We start from the raw sequence: 18,763 nt of genomic DNA on the forward strand, positions 1-18,763 counted from the left end.
TGTCCCTTACATCAATTTCGCTCAGCATGTAAACGCATTAACCTGCTTTCTGTCGGCTTATTGAAGTGCCTATTTTAATGTAATGTGTTCTCACATGGCGATTAAAATTTTTAGTCCATGTATATAGCAAATAACTTTAAAAAAACATCAGATTTAAATTTAAAGCAGATTTATTTTTTAATTGCAAGCAAAAATAATCAGTGGTGAAAATTGTGAGTTTCTTGAGTCTGATTTCTTAAGTGTATTCTTTTCACAGAGAAAACATCCATTGAAATTAAAGCAGTACAATAAATGTGTCTTGAAAAGAACGAACTCTGCTTTAACGTAAAATTGTTAATGTACAACGCTTTGCAGCCTTTTTTAATTTACCGCAAGAAAACCTCTACAGAATGGTTGTCATAAATGTATCCAGATTACTGGTTGCTTTCTCAAATATTGCATGGCTGTATTTTTAGTGCTAGCAGTCAAAAATAAAACTTGGAGAAATATTGAAATACTATTGGTGATCTCATGTTTTTTGTTCTTACTGAGAATCATCCATAAAAGAGTAAGCTACATTTTTAATTTGCAGGGTATAAGGTGGAATAACCTTCATAGCATAATAGTCACTACTCTTGAGTACTTTTAAAAGGGCTACTTTTTATTCCTACTTTGAGTAGTATTTAGGACAGGTACTTTTACTCTACTAGCACAACATTTTTTGACAAGTAACAGTGCTTTTACTTGAGTATGATTTTTCAGTACTCTTTCCACCACTGGTGAGATGTCAGCCTTAGCTTCATCTCATAGCATAGAAGGTTCCCCAGAAAGTTTCTGGGCTTGAAGCATTATGCTTTAAGCAAATGTGCTTTTTTCACCCAAAAATTAATTCAATGGTAAGTTTTGGTTACCATTGTATAGATATAAAACACTGAGACATTTCTCAAAATATCTTGTATCTTTTTTTCTTCTTCTGTGGAACAAAAAAACATGTTTGGAACATGAGGTCTTGGACATCTTGGTTACGCATGTAAACATGGTTTCCTTAATAGGGAACGAGACGCTGCGTCGCTGACGCTATGGGAACACCGTTTGTCTGAAGCCCTTATACCATCAGGCCAATTCATTGGCCAGTGGCGCTGTACGTCTCATAATGCCTCATAAGAGCCATTTCACGGAGAGAGAGAGTAAGCGAACAGAATTTACCTTTTTAATCGCCGGATCGTGTGCGCCTAGTAGAGGAGTGCTTATGCTGTCTAATGCTGATCTGTGCCCTGCTCCGTAAGATCATAATTAGATTCTTATGGTGCTCTCTTATGGCTTCATATGACGTGCTTTCTACAGTGGCCTCAAACTCTGAGGAGCTTGTAGGCGATTTGTGTGGTGCTCTCCCTCCAAGTCGACAGGAGAGACGCACTTCCCCATCCTGTAATGAGTCATTGGATGTGGTGACCATATGAGAATGGTATACCATAACTCCTTCACCTACCGGAGGATTAACTGGAAAGCCGGGGAAAGAGTTTACTCAACCTGATAAAAGGTGTGCGGAGAGGACCAACTTGCCGCTGCACAAATATCTTCTAAAGAAGAGCCATTCAAAAGAGACAGAGAAGAAGCCATTCCTCTGGTGGAATGAGTACACACAGCTAGAGGCAAAGCCATGCCACGCACCTCATAGGCCGTAGAAATAGCGTCAGTCACCCAATGAGACAGGGGCTCCTCTGTTTCGACCACCGAAACACACATGTATAGCTGATCAGACTAGACATGTGCCGGTAAACGGTAATACGATATACCGCAATAATGAACATGCACAATATTGTTATCGTGGGCACTTCAAAATACTGTGAATAATTATTTATTACGAATTATTCAGATTTTTAGAATGCATTTTAAGAATACTTTACCCATCAACCGTTTAAAATGAACAACAAGTCAAAGAGGAATGCGGAACGAGTGAAGGAGATGCGCAGAAGTGCACATTCACTCTCTGACAGCAGAGGGCGCTGACGGAACAGCAGAAATGCAGCAGTTTTCCCCGGTAACCCTCGTAAACAAAACGATACAGTGCTCGTCATCACACAACCTAATACTTAATACTTAAAGACTTAAAGCTATACATTTTCAAACTTAAATGTAAATTCAAAACTCAAACTAAATTACATGCCCTAGATATTGTTTGAATATGTTCTGACTGTTCTTCAATCACACACTTTACAATAAGGCTCCATTATTTAACATTAGTTCATTCATTAACAAAATGACAATGAAAAATACTTCTAAAGCATTTATTAATCTTAGTTAAATGTACATTTCAGCATTTATTAACACATTATTAAAATCATAAGTTGTAACTGTATTATTTAAAGGGGTCATAGAATGGTACATGCACTTTTACAAGTTGATTATACGGAAATGTGTGTTGGCAGTGCCTGTACACAACCATCCTATAATGATAAAAATACATCCAGTGTTTTTTTTTAATATCCTTATATATTTTCCCCTGTCTCAAAACGAGCCGTCTGATCGTGTGACGTTACACGGTGGACGCCCCCCCCTACGATTGTTGATTGACAGCAGCGTTTCAACACAGACCCGCCCTGAGCGAACTGTCCTCAGTCCGCCATTGTTGATACTCTGGAGCAGAATGGCGTCCAAGCGATTGTGGTGTTGTGTTTTATTAACCTTTATATTAATCTTTGCAAATCGCTTGCACGCTTCACGATGAATGAGGCTAAAGTTTACAGGGTAAGTTACATTACAGCATGCTTTCTGTGTATGACGTTCTCAATATAATTCATAATCCCACGTTTATAATGAACAACGCGTTATGTTTGTTATTACAAACTGTGTACTCGGGTGATAAAGTTAACGTGGTAACACTACACTAAGCTTACTTTTGTACATGGTTTATAACGGTGTCTGTTACTGATTAAGAAGTAATGTAAAAAAAAAAATCTTATAACATAACAGCCCCACAGAGCAGAGGGGGCGGGGTGAGCAAAGCTCATTATCATTTAAAGTCACATACACTGAAATGACTTGCTGAAAACGGAGTTGGTTTTGACCAGGTAAAATGAGTGTTTTCTTACAATACTAATGAGAATTTTTAATTAAAGTATATTACAAACTTTTCATTTAGACACTAAAGAATCATATTAACTTGTACAAAAATGTCATTCTATGACCCCTTTAATGGACCTGAGCTTACACTAACTAACAGCTGCTTTTTTAAACTAACATTATCAAAGAAGAATAACTTGTATTCTTGTAGCTATTCATTCTTTGTTATAATGTTAATGCATTAACTGGTGAGACATTATTGTAAAGTGTTACCTATTGTTCTGTATAATTCTTTTGCACTTAATCTGTTTTAAATATTTGTTTACTTTATACATTTTTGTGTATTGCTTTATTGTATTTAAATGTTTAGTTCTTTTGTTATAAGAAAGTAATTAAACCTGTTATAGTGTGACAACACTTTTTTTGCAACTTATTTCAATATCGTGATAATACCGTATACTGTGATAAAAGCTTCAGCAATTAATCACAACATGAAAATTTGATACCGGCACATGCCTAGATCAGACCTATGCCACTGGGCTGTGCAGTCGACATAAATCTTTAATACCCTTACCGGGCAGAGCCCAAGTCCAGTCCATAAGTCTGGAGGGGAAAAAACCTCCAATACCCATTTTCCACCAAAATGAACCGGGTGCTAGTTCAGAGCCGGTGCTAGTCCCAGTTCATAGTTGGTTCGACTGAGGAGCCTTCTAAGAACCGTTTGCTTTTCCACATGCTGAGAGCTACAACAGAGCCAGGTCTTACGTCACTGTATACGTCTAATCTTTCTCAGCAGCGCTAGCGAGGCAGCGGCAGGGTTGCCAAATCCGCGGTTTGCCCGCGGAATTGGGCTACTTCAACACTGTTGCCGCGGGCTGTTTTACATGTCCGCGGGTTGAAGCGACCCCAATTATGTGATATTTAGCCCCGGGAATGCAAATTTTTGTAGGCAACCATGCCAAAAAAACAAATTTTTACCCAAATGTGATTTTTTTTAATCGGGGAGGCCCCCCGAAACGCGATTGGGCTTGTTTTGAGTAACAATTGGGCGGGTTTTGTTGTGAAAACCTGGCAACCCTGGGCAGTGGGAAACACATACACACCAGACTTGTTCGAGATGCATCGGCGGTGCACAGACCGATCCACGTAAGATAAAAAAAAACGCATGAGTGAATCAAAAGCATAAGAAGTCAAATATGCTCTCGCTGGACTCATTATCATACGGCGATCGGTCTGCACAGCACCGCTGCGAACAAGCCTTCGATCAAATAATGCAAACGTTTGCCTTACTATTGATTCACATGGCTTTACGATCCTACATCGGCATCAAAACAAAACGAAAATGCAGCAAATCCAACGCATTCACGCAGCTCTGCGTAATTTGAATAGACAGAGATTACAAACAAGCAGCAGCAGTTAGCTCCATTTGCTGCTATTTCAAAAATGGCGAATCTCAAGTTTGTGTTTGACTTGTTGACCCCGTCCCCAGCGCCTGACGTAATCGGTTCTTACTTCTAGCCCAGCAATGTTTTGGTGCTACTTAAGAACCACTTTTCCTGGCTCGGAGCTGGTGCTTTGGGTGTGGAAACACAAAGAACCGATTTGAAACTAGGCTCTGGCTCCGAACTAGCACCAGCACTGCCTTGGTGGAAAAGGGGTACAAGACCACCTGCTAGAAGCAAAATGGGGTCGAAGCGACCTTAGGAATATACCCTGGCCTAGGTGGTTGCAGCAAGACTTTAACAAGGCCCTGGGCAAAGTCCATACCAGAAGGGCTGATCGAAAGAGCCTATAGGTCCCCTATATTCTTAAGAGAGGTTAGAGCCATTATCTGATGGTAATACCAGGTGAAAACACTTTGGACATTTGTATTATGCAGCTCCTTTTGAGCTCTGTAACTTTAAAAAAAAAATTACAACAGAGGGATATTTCAGGGCTCCAGACTAACTTTTTTCACTAGGAGCACAGTGGCCCCCAACTGAAAACTTTAGGGGCACAACCAGAAATTTTAGGGGCGCACGCCGTAAATCAACATGCTAACCAAATCTACTAATTTCCACTGTATTACTAATAGGGATCGGTATCGTTAAGGTTTTAATGGGATTACTACTCTTACCGATACTGCTTATCGGTACTTTAACAGTATTCTTACCGGTTCTTTTTATTATACTTTATATTTTTTATTTAAAAAAACATAATTACGAACATAATTAACATGGCTTTATAATCTGAAAAGTAAAATATCTATAGCAAAAGAAACCGCAAAGTTTGAACAAAAATATAAAACATCTAATGTGTAAATGGACCAGTGTGCAGGCATTCGGAAGGTCTGCTAACATTAATATTACAGTAAAGAACAAACCTACAAAGAAATCTAATAAAGTAATGAAATGTAAAATAACACTGCATAGTTTTCACTGTATAAATTGATAAATTAATGCTTATAAAAGCTAAAGTATTAATTCAAGAGATGTGAATATTTTCTATTTGCCTTTAGTCGATTCGAATTAATGGCTCAATCGTCAACAGGTTTATTAGACGCTGCCCCTTTAAGACCGATCGACTGTAGAACTAATAATATCATATTCTCCTATTTCTCCAAACTATTTATGCCCATTTAAGATATAAACTGTTAAAATAACTACTCTACAATCTGGTCATTTTGACACCGGCTATTTGTTTTTTATTTGATGGTTTAGACGCGCACACGAAGCCTAAAATATTAAGTGCAAGTCGGTCCATTTCTCAGCACACACACATAAGCCGCGTTGAAGTTGGAAACAGCGTCTCTTGCGCGGATTATTGTGCATTTAATAGCTCTTTATTATCAAACACATCCCGCAGTTTAGCAACAGTAGAGACTGCAGTTCACAACAATCACTGAATCTGACGTTTAGTTTAGGTTTAAGGAGAAATGACAACGCAGCTGTGAAGGGAAGGATGAGCTCGACTGAACACGGAATAGTTTTACCTCATACCATCTTTTTATAATTCTTGGAAGCCAAAATTGAAAATAAAATTCGATTAATATCACAGCACATCCCTAAAGTTTAAGCAGACTAAACTTTTGTTTAGTTCTTGGCCATCGTCCCTCATTAAGCTGACTGTGTGTTGTGTTCGCTGTAGCTCCACGTGAGAGAGCTCGCTCGCTTTCTCTCTCTTCTGGATTGCGAATGGCAAAAATGCATCACGGACAAATGGTTTAATATTATCTCGTATAGAAACGACTGGCAAAGATAGAATTTGCCAGACATAACGTCTATCAATTATAATTAGTAAGTGTATTTTCTTAATTTCTCCAGTACCGACAGCAGGCAAATTTACTGGTCGCACATGTGCGACTGGATGTAAAATTCAGTCGCACACTCTCAAATTTTAGTCGCAAAATGCGACCATTTAGTCGCACTCTGGAGCCCTGTATTTAAGCATTTCTATCGAAAGGTATATACCAGACTTTGAGATATACGCTCTGGTGAAGCTCAAGGACTTTAATTATATAGTTGGCAAGAAAATAAACAGGATGAAACTTAGAATGGAAATGAAGAAAAGAACAGGATGCTGAACAGGATGAAACCCAACAGGATGAAAATAAAAATCTAAACTTCCCATGCCTCAGTGAGGGTTTGAGAGTTAGTATGAGTGAGTGTGTCAACTTCAAGACTATCTTTTGAAATGTTGACTATTTTATTGTGTAGATATCTGTAATTTTTTTAACCCTTGAGAGCAAGACCAACCACATAGGGATGAAACGGTATGGAAATTTAACATCACGATTATAGTGACCCAAATTATCACGGTTATCAATATTATCACGGTTTTGTTCAAGTTTTATATTTGAAAATCAACAAACAAACTAAAGCAGCTCTATGCACTTTTTTAAGCAAGATTCTGTGGGATTTTCTTCCTTATAATGGCCGTCGTCAATATAGCAACGCATAAATAATAATAATTTCTCGTAAATATAATCTCTAATATTATCTCTGTAAATATATTCTCAAGCAATATTCTCATCAGTGTTCAGCAATTTAAATCTAGCATGTTTTGTGTAAGAGCCCAAACAGTATCCTAGAGAAATAATGCATATCTATATTTCCATATGATTTGACAGTTTATTTTATTAAATATCAAAATGACTGCATCATACCTGACACCTAGATGATCACTTTACAGACAGTTTTATGACTTTCATTGTCTTCAAATGCTATTAAAGTTTCAAACGTGTATAACGTTACCAATGTTGTGTGTAACTTTAGAGACGGTCCCTAAATTCACCAACTTTATGCCAGTCACATCAGATGCGCTGTGGTTCTGCTGTGTTTGTTTGAAACTATTTTCGCTGCTGAAATAGAACAAAAACAGTCATCCACTGTATGATGAGTGAATCTCTTGCGTACATCACACACACATCTCTGCTTTTAGTGTAGATTTCAGCGTGTGAGCGGCGCGCGCTCTGAACAAAATTCCGGATAATCTGAACGCCTCTGATTATGAGACATTGCATTCATAAACTCAATATAAACACGTGTGAGTGGTTATAATGTGCAACGCGATTATAACAGATGGCTTTTGAGAAGACTATAATAAGTTCAACAGCAGAGTGGCTAGTGTGCAGCCGAAATAACGTTAACTTACACCCGCAAACGGCGGTTGTTAATGGCAAACCCTGATTATTATCCCTTAAATGTTACCCTAGTCTTGTCTGAACTTGTTCGTTCGCTTCATATTATTTGCCAGACATAGCTTTGGTATTGAGGTCAAAGTCCACTTGCCTTGCGTTCGTAGTTTTGAAGTGATTCCCTCTATTACAGCGACTTTATTCTGGCATGTTCTGCAGACAGGTGACCATCTTCGATTAAGTTTCCCTCAGGACTTTTGTAAAAGCCAAAATATGACCACGCCTCAGATTTGGTCCTTTTAGAGGCTGAACAATCTCCAGAGTGCTGTCACTGCCTTCTGCCATTTCTTCTCATTCAGAAAACAGCGGTGCGCGCAACAGACTGACGCTGACTGGACAAGATTTACCGCGAGTTTTAAAATCGTGATAATCACATGCGGTTTTAATGATAATTAAATTTTATACGATATTACTAACCGTCACTAAATTTTACCGTGGTTTATCGTGAAACCGGTAATCGTTTCATCCCTACAACCACATGACAAAGTTTACCATTTATTCCCTACATGCCATCTTCTCGGAATAATTTAGAGGATTCACAAATCTGGAAGAACGATAAGTACCCTAGCAAATGGCATTGTCCACAGGGATGTTCCAGCAGATCTAGCCCAAGTTTAGACCTTCTCCTCTCCAGTAATGGAGCCAGAAATGGAATCCCCCCACCAGCGGCCTGATGTGCTGACGATCACAAATGTTGATTCTGCTGTGTATAAGAGGGCAAACAGAGGACATTTGAACAGAGGACTGTTCTGGGTCATTCCTACAGCTCTGAAAATACTAATGACTCCAAATTAGAGCTAGGCAATAAAGCTTTAAGAATGTGATTTAGATCTTGATATTTATTTACTGGTCTGAAATGCCTTAAAGGGTTGTTTGTTTTTGTTTTTTCAACCAGATGAGCCATCATTTATATCAAACAGCCACTGAAAAAAGTATTCTAAATGCTCAGAGCAAATAAATATTTAATATTCATTTTACCTACTGAAATGCATACATTCTCACAAATGAACTCTGTATGTCTCTGCTACTTTTTCCCCTTTTCATAAATCCCTGACATCGCACAGGTCTGGAAGTTGTATCTTATTTTAACAAAGGAATCTTTCATAAACATCAACGACCCACATGCAGCTCACAAATATCTAGGGATGCAGTGAAATCAGTAGGTTTCAGCTACCGAAAATTTGTCCAAAACAGCTTTTTCAGTTTTGGGCCAAAATCAGTGACCGAAACACACTGATAAAAATTATTTTGTGGTGAAGTAAATACTACAGAAAAAAAAAACTATGTAATTTCTACATTAAAACTTTAGTTCAGGCAAGAATTAAAAAAGTAAGTAAATTCTATATTAGTACTCAATTCAAGCTTGTAGAAATTAAAGCGTAAATATCAACGTTGTAAAATTAAGTATAACTAATCAACTTTTCTGATACTGGTTTTCCCATCATCCACTGGTGTTTGAATAATTAAGGAGGTTGATTTTTCGTTATTTTCCAGCTGTACACTGTTTTACCATTGCTTTTGTTAGGTTTAGTAACTTGCCGTTTTGTGACAGTTGAGTTGAGTAGAAAATGAACTCCAATACCAACTATTGAGGTCTCTGTGTTCAGTTGCCGCCTAACTTCTATTATGTAGATATAGTATCTACACAATATCTATTGTGTTATTAAATTAGATATTTCTAAGTAAAGCATACACTTTAAAGTGTGGTTTAATTCAATGTTATATTTTGAGTAAAATGTATTGCAAAGGAAACTTCAACTGTAGAAATTACTCAACATTTTACTGGCCAAGTTAAAATTACTTATATCTATATCTACTTAACTAAGTTAAGTAAAAAAATATATAACTTAATTCCATATGTGAAACTAACTTAAAAAATATGCGTGCAAAAACTTGCCAAATAAAAATTAATCTTATTGTTGTTTTTTCAGTGCAGATGTTTAATTAGTGCTTCACCGATGGCACGGTGTTCAGGTGATATAGTTTCTTAAATCTAAAATCTTTGGTGCTGTTTTTTTGTTTATGAGTGAACAAAACTTTTGTAGCGTGCCCGTCATCCAAAAGCTTTGTGCCTTGTTACTTTTTATATGAAGCAAAAGTCTCAACTTAAAAATGTCGATTTTATTACAAAATTCAAACAATAAATGTCTTTTTGGCACTCTTTAATACAGAGCAGTTCAAGATCAAGTGCACGTGAACTGTTCATCTCATCTCCTCTTTACTAGTTACAGCACGAAATAAACATGGGTGAACACCAGAAAGTCTGTTGAAAGATACATTACAACTTACCAAAATTAATTATGTTATGAATTAATTATGTAATAGCTCAGTGTTTTAACTCGGGGGAAGATGTAAAAAAAATAAAATAAATAAAGCTAGTAGGCTATACAGTGCCACTTAACGTTACAATTACCTCAAGAAAGCTATTCATATTCAAAGTTATTCATGTCCAAACTCAGTTATCTAGAAAAAATTACTCTAGAAAAGAGCATTTTGCTGAATAGAGGCACTGTACTACATATTTATTAAAGTATATTTTTTACTTGACCTGTTGGTGATGTCTTCATTATTTAATACATGTTTGAATAAATCTGTCATGAAAACAAGTTATAACAGTTTATTGTCATTTAAATGTTTATATTTTACCAACAAAATTGAGTAGAAGCAATTCGGTTATTTAAAAGTTAATATAAAAACTGCCCGTGTCCTCAATTTAAATGTTTGTTCAACTCAATTCTAGCTATTTTAGTGCTAATTACTAAATATGTTTGTTTGATTAATTAATTAATTGATTATTTATTTTCGGTTTTCAGCCAAGTGTATCCTGCATTTTTGATTTTGAACCAGAATTACAATTCGGTGCATCCCTACAAATATCTGTTAAAGAACGCTGCCTAATAATTTTCCCTTGAGTCCTCCAAATTAAACCACAATGATGCTCACAAATTTATCTCTGATACAGGCTGACCCTCTAAAAATAGAGACATGTCTGCGTTTGGAAAGAAGCTTAGAGATTCCACACTTTGCAACAACCTCTTTGATGGCAACATGAGATTGACGTCTCATTCTTTTTTGGAACATTACAGATGGTCTTCATTTTCTTTCTCGCAGCCTTGAGCACAACTCCGAACTCAACTATTTCTTTTTAAACAGTAGCAGGTAGGAAATGCTTAATTTACTTCGTCAATAAAAAGTAAAAATAGCAAATTTTTTCTATGTAAATATAAGCCAAATAAGCTTAAATCAGTCAGTCACTCTTTCTTCCTTTTCTCCTGCATTCCACAACAGAGCTTCACAATCATGACATTAAAGGGATCCCATGGTGTCAAGACTTGTATGGCTTAATAGAACATGCATGTTGTCTCTTACTGAAATATGTTGTAGAAAACCCATGAAAGATCCACGTTATTTAAAAAATCCATTATATATTTGGACAATGGGCATTTTGTTTGCGTTCTAGGTTGATGACGTAGAATGGTTGCACTCGGCAATCTACTGGCGCTACTCGTAGCTGTTTTTACCACAACACAACTCGAAAAATGTTTCAGAGTTAAATAAAACCAATTAATTGCTTTGTAATTGCATTTAAAACACACTAAATCCTTAAATTCAGCCATACAAGTCTTAACACCATGGGATCCCTTTAACAAGTACATACATCTAAGTAATGCACAACACAAGCATGCATCCATTATTTTTAAAAACAAGTTTTTAAATTTTGACAAAGAACATACCAGAAAAAAAATTATAACTGCCTAATGATTAATACAATTTGAAGTGCATGTTATTTAGCCTGGTCCTACCACACTCTTGTACATTTCATTTGTACAGAGTCTGGCCACTCTCCATTGACAAACGTTAACTTCCTTTCTGTTGAAGTTTAAAATGATTGGATCTGCCCAGAGCCACTCTGGATCTGCCATAACCAATCGCTAACGTTTGGTCGTGACATGTCATCTCAAACTAACGCACAACATCAACGTCATCGTTCTCAGCCACTCCCTCTGTTCGCAGATTAGACTGGTTAAAATTTGATCTGAGAAAACCAGAGAAAATACCGCAATCCCAGACGGAGTACTGAAGGAAAATGAAAATTGAGCGGAAGTAAGAGGGCGGAGCAAGGCTACATGTAATTAACAATTTCTTTACTTTATGGTATGACACTTGTCTGCTCCAACTCCCCATCAATATATATCAAATATAAAAGACTAATATAAGTCTCACTCTGCCGTCTAAACAATCTGCATTGTGCGGGACAACAAGTGGATCTGGTCAGATGCCAGAAAAAACACAAAACAGTTGCCAAAGACCATTCACCACATGCAACCAACAACATACTGATTTAGACAAAGGGATTAGAGCTAACAGTTAGATAATCTTCGAGTACTAGTGTTTTGACAGAGAATTGCTTAAGGAACTCTTTTGAGCCAACACACTGTGTGAGATGCCAACCCCACTCTGGCTCACAAAGCTTGAGTGACCTATTTTCTCAGAGCAGTGTAAGAAATGTGTCTGTGTGAGGTACAGCTGAAATGTTAAAAGGCAGAAATGGGTCCTCACAGAAACGTGAGGAAAACCTGACTATCATGTCTTTGTCATCTCTCACAAGAGCCACTGGGAGAATGTTGGCTTACGCCAATGCAGCCAGACCACAGAGAAGTTAAGATCATTTTTAGATTAATAAAATTAAGCAAAGGGCGATTTAACAGATAAAGAGGCCACACTACTGGTTTCAAACCTATATCTCGGCAGGTTCCTTTGCATGACTGTTTTAATTCACATGCTGCCACTGGAGGACTGTGCTAAATGTTATGTCATCTGAAGATGACACGGATATTAGAAAGGGGAGGTGACACACCAAAGAGAAACCATAACAACATTCAGCTGTTGAAAAAGACACAGCAAGCAACCAGTAAAGACAAACAGCACATGGATGAGGCCTGCAAAGAGGTCATTTTATAATCAAGTGCTGAATGAACTTCATTTCAAGGCCTTTTTCTAGAAGTAAATACTTTTTTACCATAAAGACTTTTACAATAGACTAGGCCTGCTGCAGAAGTTGGTGTTACCAACGAGACAGTATTTGGACTAGGGCTGTAAGATTAATCGAAAAATAACCGAAACCGACATTCAGAACCTCTAACCGACGTATTTTTCCCATGTCGGTTATTTCGGTTTTCACGTGACTCCGCCCCGTCAGTCACATCAAGTGCAGTTTGCAGGCACACAGAGAGATGCAGGAGCAGTTATCTGTGTTTATAGATGCCCAGAATCACTATACTAACTGCATGTTTTACACAGTTTATATACAGGTCAGTTAATCGCCGTTCTTATAGCCTATACGCGCTGCCACCGACACACACACACACACACACACACACATACGGCGCGCGCAAGCCCCAAAGCCAGATCGCTTTCACTTTCGTGCTCATAAAGTTTGTCAAGTAAATGCGTTTAAAGGCTTGCCAGTTTCAAAATTTAAAGTGATTGTGCACTATTCAAAAAAAAAAAAAGTACGTGTCCTATCAGTGCTCATGAGATATTATGTTGAACTAATGCCTGATATATTGTGACAAACGAACACTCAGACAGAGAGCAGCACAGAAACGCAGTGTCAACGCTGTCATGTGACTAAAGTAAAGTCACTAAAGTAGCTTAGAAACTCAACCGTTATAGCATATTTTAATACCTTTGAAGTAAGTACAAACCACAGCTTCATAGAGACGGTATGAGTGATTCACACACAATCACTCACTCATTAATGCATTCAAATAAATGTAATGTAGGCCAGCTGTGTCTGTATCTGTATCTGATGTAGACTACAACAAACAGAAATCTGCCCCATAGACAATAACGGCTGAAAGTGAACCATTTCCTTCAAGTGTTTTAAAATCACAAAGAAATGCACTTTTTCATTAGAAAAAAACATATTGACATATTGGCTATTTATTGGCCAACATCTTGATGTGGGTCTGGCTTGTCAGGTTAGTATTTTTGCGCTTGAATGGTTAAAATCACACGCAATTTTGTCAAAATGTCAGTTTTGGCATGTATTCAAGTAACAGTCAGTTATGTAAAGCTGACCATGGATCATGTATTAAATGCTTAATTAATACATTACAATTTAACAAAATTTAACAAAAACTAGGCTAAAACTAAAACAATTCAGGTGACTAAAAAATGACTAAAACTAAATCAAAATTTGCTGTTTAGCTGTGACGTCTTGTGCAAAGAATGAAACCCAAAGGACTTTGCTCAAGCAGCATGGCAAAAAGATCAAGTTATTAGTTTGGCAGTTCTATAAAACCAATGAGAAAGTTCATAGTTATCATTATTTACGTGAAACAAGGCCAGAAAAGTAAAACTGACAGCGACTGTTTGGACCTGTTTGGATACTGAAAGATACCTATCCATGTGAGAAAACACAATCGATGCTGGGAAACTAAAAGGACACGTTCCAATAACTTAACACAATAGAGGCCATAAGATCAACATAATTATGTCAAGAGACCAAAGCTGATGTAACTGGGAGACAAAATGACTGAACTCTCCTTCACACGTAGACTTACGCACACTTTCAACTGTCAGTAGGACATATGGGCCCTATAGCAGAGTAGTAAAGGGGATAAGGAAACCAGAGTGGCAATTCTACCAGCACATGCTCAGTGAGTGGGGCAACACCTCTGTACACGACTCATTCAAGGTCAGTAACGCTCTTATCGAAAAGTGCAGTAGAATGTTAAGGCACCTTACATTAGGAACCGCTCTCTACCGGTTTGGTGTCAAATGACAGGTTTTGTTTTAGTAAAAGTTCAAAGACCGAAGCAGATTCTGCCAGTCACATACTGAAGAAGTGAAACGGGAAAATACGGAAGTCACGAGTGGTTTGTTGACAAAAAGAAGTCCTTACAGGGTTTGTTGGCAAAACAAAGCAGACCTTACAGGGTTTGTTGGCAAAAAGGTGAGCAGGTGGCCGGCCATTAAGTGACCACACAAAGCTTGTTGATGCATTTTGCATTTAATACAAATGAAAACTAAATTACTCTGACAATTTTCAGACACAAAATAAATCTGTCCCCCGACAGGTGAAGAATCAGCTGTTTTACAGCACAACAGACTTCACTTCTGTTCAAGCCTCATAAAACATCTCATTACACTGCAAATCACATGGACAAGCTCTTTGAGAGCTACTGTAAAGGGAGAAAATGACAGAATTAACCCCCCATCCTGAATCGTAGTCCCCAGCCCAAATGCCAACCCATCCTTTGCCAACTCCTCAGCGGTCTCTAATGAGTTGCTTGAAATAATTTATTGAAATAATAAAAAGGGTCAGGCTCAATAAGCAAACACAAAAGAAGCAACTTCCATCACAGGACAGTGTTCTGTGCCAACACACTTTTAAACAACAGCAAAAGGGCTCATCTATTCATCACTCGAACAGCATGCAGATAATGTGGATTTGATTAAAAAAATTGTCATTTTCAGAAGCACAATTTCTTTTGTGGAATAACAAATTCCAACAAATTTTACTCCAAAAGTGACTGAGACCGTCATCCTCTCCTGTTGTGCTCTATAGAAGAAAGTCATATAGGCTTGAGCTTGAGTTGAGTAAATAATTTTCATTTTTAAGTAAACTATGCCTTTAAAACTCAAATTAACAGTATACGTTCAAAAACAGAACAGATTTTCATTACGGTCTCTTTTCCCAGGTTTGCTGAAAAAAGTTATATGATGGTTTACAGTACTGAAAGATGCCTATGCACGACTCAAAATATAAAAACTGATGAACATTCACTGCTGGGATATTGAGAAGATGCTTCTAGGGTGGCTCTATGTATTTTGTCCAAATGGACAAATTTAACTTTAGGAAACATTACATAAAATAAGAGTATATATATTAAAAAAAAAAAAAAATGATACATTATATAAAATTATCTAATGAGAAAGTAAAAATAAAAGCACTTCAAACTCAACAGCTGTTCAAAACTAACGAATAGTTGTTTGTGAGGGTGAACTTTTGCACTAGTGGCAAATTATATAATTGTGTGCAGTCAGCAAGTTCAAGGCTGCCAACACAGGACTGACAACATCTACATGGGAAACAAACACCCTAGCACTTGGCTTACAGTCACATTAAATGACAGAACTGTGAGAAATGATGAAGTATTTTAGATGACGCTGGGCAAAACAATAAAACAGACTAACCACTAGGATATACAGAACTTAACAGTTGAACATGCCATTAAATAATGTGCAACAACTGAGAAAGATAAGAGAGCCACCATACAATGTTTATAACTGTCCGGGAGAGATTATCATCAAGACACCAAACTACTTAAATCTCTGAAGTGAGAAAACTTAACTCTAAAAAGCTGTGCCCTGTAGAGAGAGAATAAAATGACATATGTGATCAAATTAGTTTTACGATCTCAATATATCAATAAGTCAGTGTAGTAATTGTGGGGCAATAAAACAATTGAAAGTTTGGGCCTGAGCTTTCACCAAACTTGAAGCTTAAAGTTTAACAAGGACAAGATGAAAGAGACCGGCCATTTCTTCTTTTTGTTTGGTATGCAGTGGTGACAAACATTAAGTCAAGATTTGGGTCAGCCCAGACCATCTGATCCAAAACCATGTGATCAGTAACAGAGGCACAGCCAAGAAATGACATTATATTATATTGAAGCATCATCACGGTCAATTTATGGGAAGGACAAGCACAAAGCAAGTTCCTCTTCTCATGGCAAGGAGTTACACTGCTTTTCTAAAGCGTTGATGTGGCGAGCTGCACAGTTCATCCTTTCTGAGTGAAGTGGGGGTGGGGGCTCTTATACACTCCACCAGTAGGTTTTTCCATTTCATTTTTACTGGCCTAAACAAATGCATCCATTACCTTCAGCGATCAGCTCCTCCACCGTCACTTGGTATCGACCGACAGCAAACACCTTCCCGATATAGTTGCTGCTTCCAGTACCAGATCCAGAACCACCCCCGAGACTTCCGCTCTCTGACTTCGGCATACGCGAAAACTTCTTCATTCTTGCCTCTTGTGTTCCCGCCTACCCCAAACGGACAGTTCCAAACAAGCCAAAGACGATTAAAACGCCAATCTGATCATCTCCGCTCTTTTGTCCAGCATGCTGAGAGATCTGCTCTCCCGAGATGCGCCAGGCACTTCAGTGCCCGAGGGACGCAGAAAGGCGTATCTGAATGCTTCCTTATTTCCCCCAAAGCCCGATGAAGCAACTGCATAGAAAAAAACCGTCAGGACAAGCGTTTTGTCGTTAATGAGTAACAACAGCACGAGTGATAACGTCCACGCTGCTGTATTTTCAGGCCGACTCCAGATTCGGCTGGCTAGCGAGCCTGTGCGAGAGCTGGAGAGACCATTCGCCTCGCTAGCTGGCTAACAACGGCGAAACGCTCTGTTTAGCCAAAGCATGCTTTTGTATTCAGCCGAAAGCTGAAGTTGGTTGAAGTCCAGGTTATTTGAAACCAGTGTGAACAACAAATAGGCAGAAAGTGGGTGTGTTAGGCGGAAGCTACGCTAGCGAAACTCTTAAACGATGACTGCAGCCACTTCCCCTTTGGATACCGTAGTTTAGTTAGCCAGCTCGCTAGCTGATTGGCTTCCTCTATCTGCTTGAGGAGGACACCGTGTATCATAGGAAAAAGTACTAATACAAATAATCCTGAAATCCTCCTAGCGGCCGAACGTTTTTGGTGTTGTGAGCAGCGTCTGTTATTTATTTTTTTTAACGGCAGAGCGGCTCCTCGTGCTCTGGAAGTCCCCCGTCACACTGATAAAGTTCGAACTCTCGTGACTCGCCGGAGAATTAGTGGGAGGTTTGTTATTACCCAATCCGACTGTCTGACAACCTAACTTTGTTTTGTCTGATTTCTTCCTATTGTCATGATTGGTGTGCGCGTGACGGGTCCTGTATATGCTCTTCTCTGATGGGATAGCACGGATGACTGTCTCTGCCTGCGTTTTTTTTTTTTTATCAGTTTGCTTGATAAAGATCTTAACCAATAGTCCGTTGAAAAGACTGTTTGGGAGTGTGAGGTGCTGAAGTAGTGCAACTGGCACATTCCACGAATACTGTAGCCTACACATGCACTATACTGTCCTACGGGGTTTTTCTAAGCATCAGAGGCACACATCCAACGTTTTGTTGTTGCTGTTTGTTGTTGTGAGAATTCATGGATAAACTATCATCTAACATAAAATTAACCTGACTTGAAAAGAAGCTTGCCCTTTAAATAGAGATTAAATGAAACAACGAATTTCAATTAGCAATATCTATTACCAAAATATCAAGTTCAAATTATGTTGACCTTTTGTACAGCATGGTACAGTTATTAAACAAATTGTAGTGTCGACTATATTTCTCCAGTTCAACCATTACAATTATTGTAATAAAAAATTACTAAACAAATATTTTTCTTTAATTTAATTGAAATATGGCATTATAACTACAAACCATCATTTGGTCCCAAAATAATCCTGCCTCTGAGTGACAGTGAGTGAATTTTCAAAGATGACACTCATAATTGAATGTATAAGTTATGTTTAAACAGGGAACTGATTCATCTCATATAATGTTGACAAAGATTACGTCAGATTGAGACAGTCACATGATGTTAACTAGTCTGGACTGACAACACAAGACCCTCTGAGGAAAAGGGGTATAACAGACATACCTGAGGGTCCTCAGGTATGTCTGTTAGTCAGTTCATGAAAATGCCCTGCCCTCTAATGGTCAAACACTGCAAAATGAGCAGGTGCTTCCTCATCCCAGAAAAAAATAACTGTAGATATTCGATGTTAAGATTTGTACTCTGCAATGTTCATACCACTCACATTTTGTGGATCAAAAACTTAGTTAATCTTTATAGTTAAACAGTCATATTTAAGAAAAATGTTAAGGGATGTAAAACGAAATGCATATAATGCTTAATACAAATGTGTGATCTGTTAATAGCTACAGATGTAGGTCAATGGAGAGGTAGAGGACTGAATTGGAGTTTGGGATTATTAGATGG

The 18,763-nt window shown here is 37.9% G+C and overlaps 1 protein-coding gene across 4 annotated transcripts in view; it reads right to left on the reverse strand.

The window, feature by feature from the left end:
* The window catches only part of bmp2k (BMP2 inducible kinase), a 53,570-nt gene extending 35,984 nt beyond the window's left edge, over window positions 1-17,586 (reverse strand). For 3 of the 4 annotated variants that reach the window (XM_079815143.1, XM_079815142.1, XM_079815141.1), the window contains exon 1: window positions 16,611-17,544. In XM_079815143.1, coding sequence (XP_079671269.1) covers window positions 16,611-16,755 — 145 coding nt within the window. In that variant the 5' untranslated portion in view covers window positions 16,756-17,544. Of the gene's footprint in view, window positions 1-16,610 lie in introns of all 4 variants that reach the window. The other variant, XM_079815144.1, reaches the window with a different exon arrangement.
* Window positions 17,587-18,763: the final 1,177 nt, after the last annotated feature.

This window comes from Gobio gobio (genome assembly GCF_949357685.1).
Source record: "Gobio gobio genome assembly, chromosome: 4".
NCBI classification, from domain to species: domain Eukaryota; kingdom Metazoa; phylum Chordata; class Actinopteri; order Cypriniformes; family Gobionidae; genus Gobio; species Gobio gobio.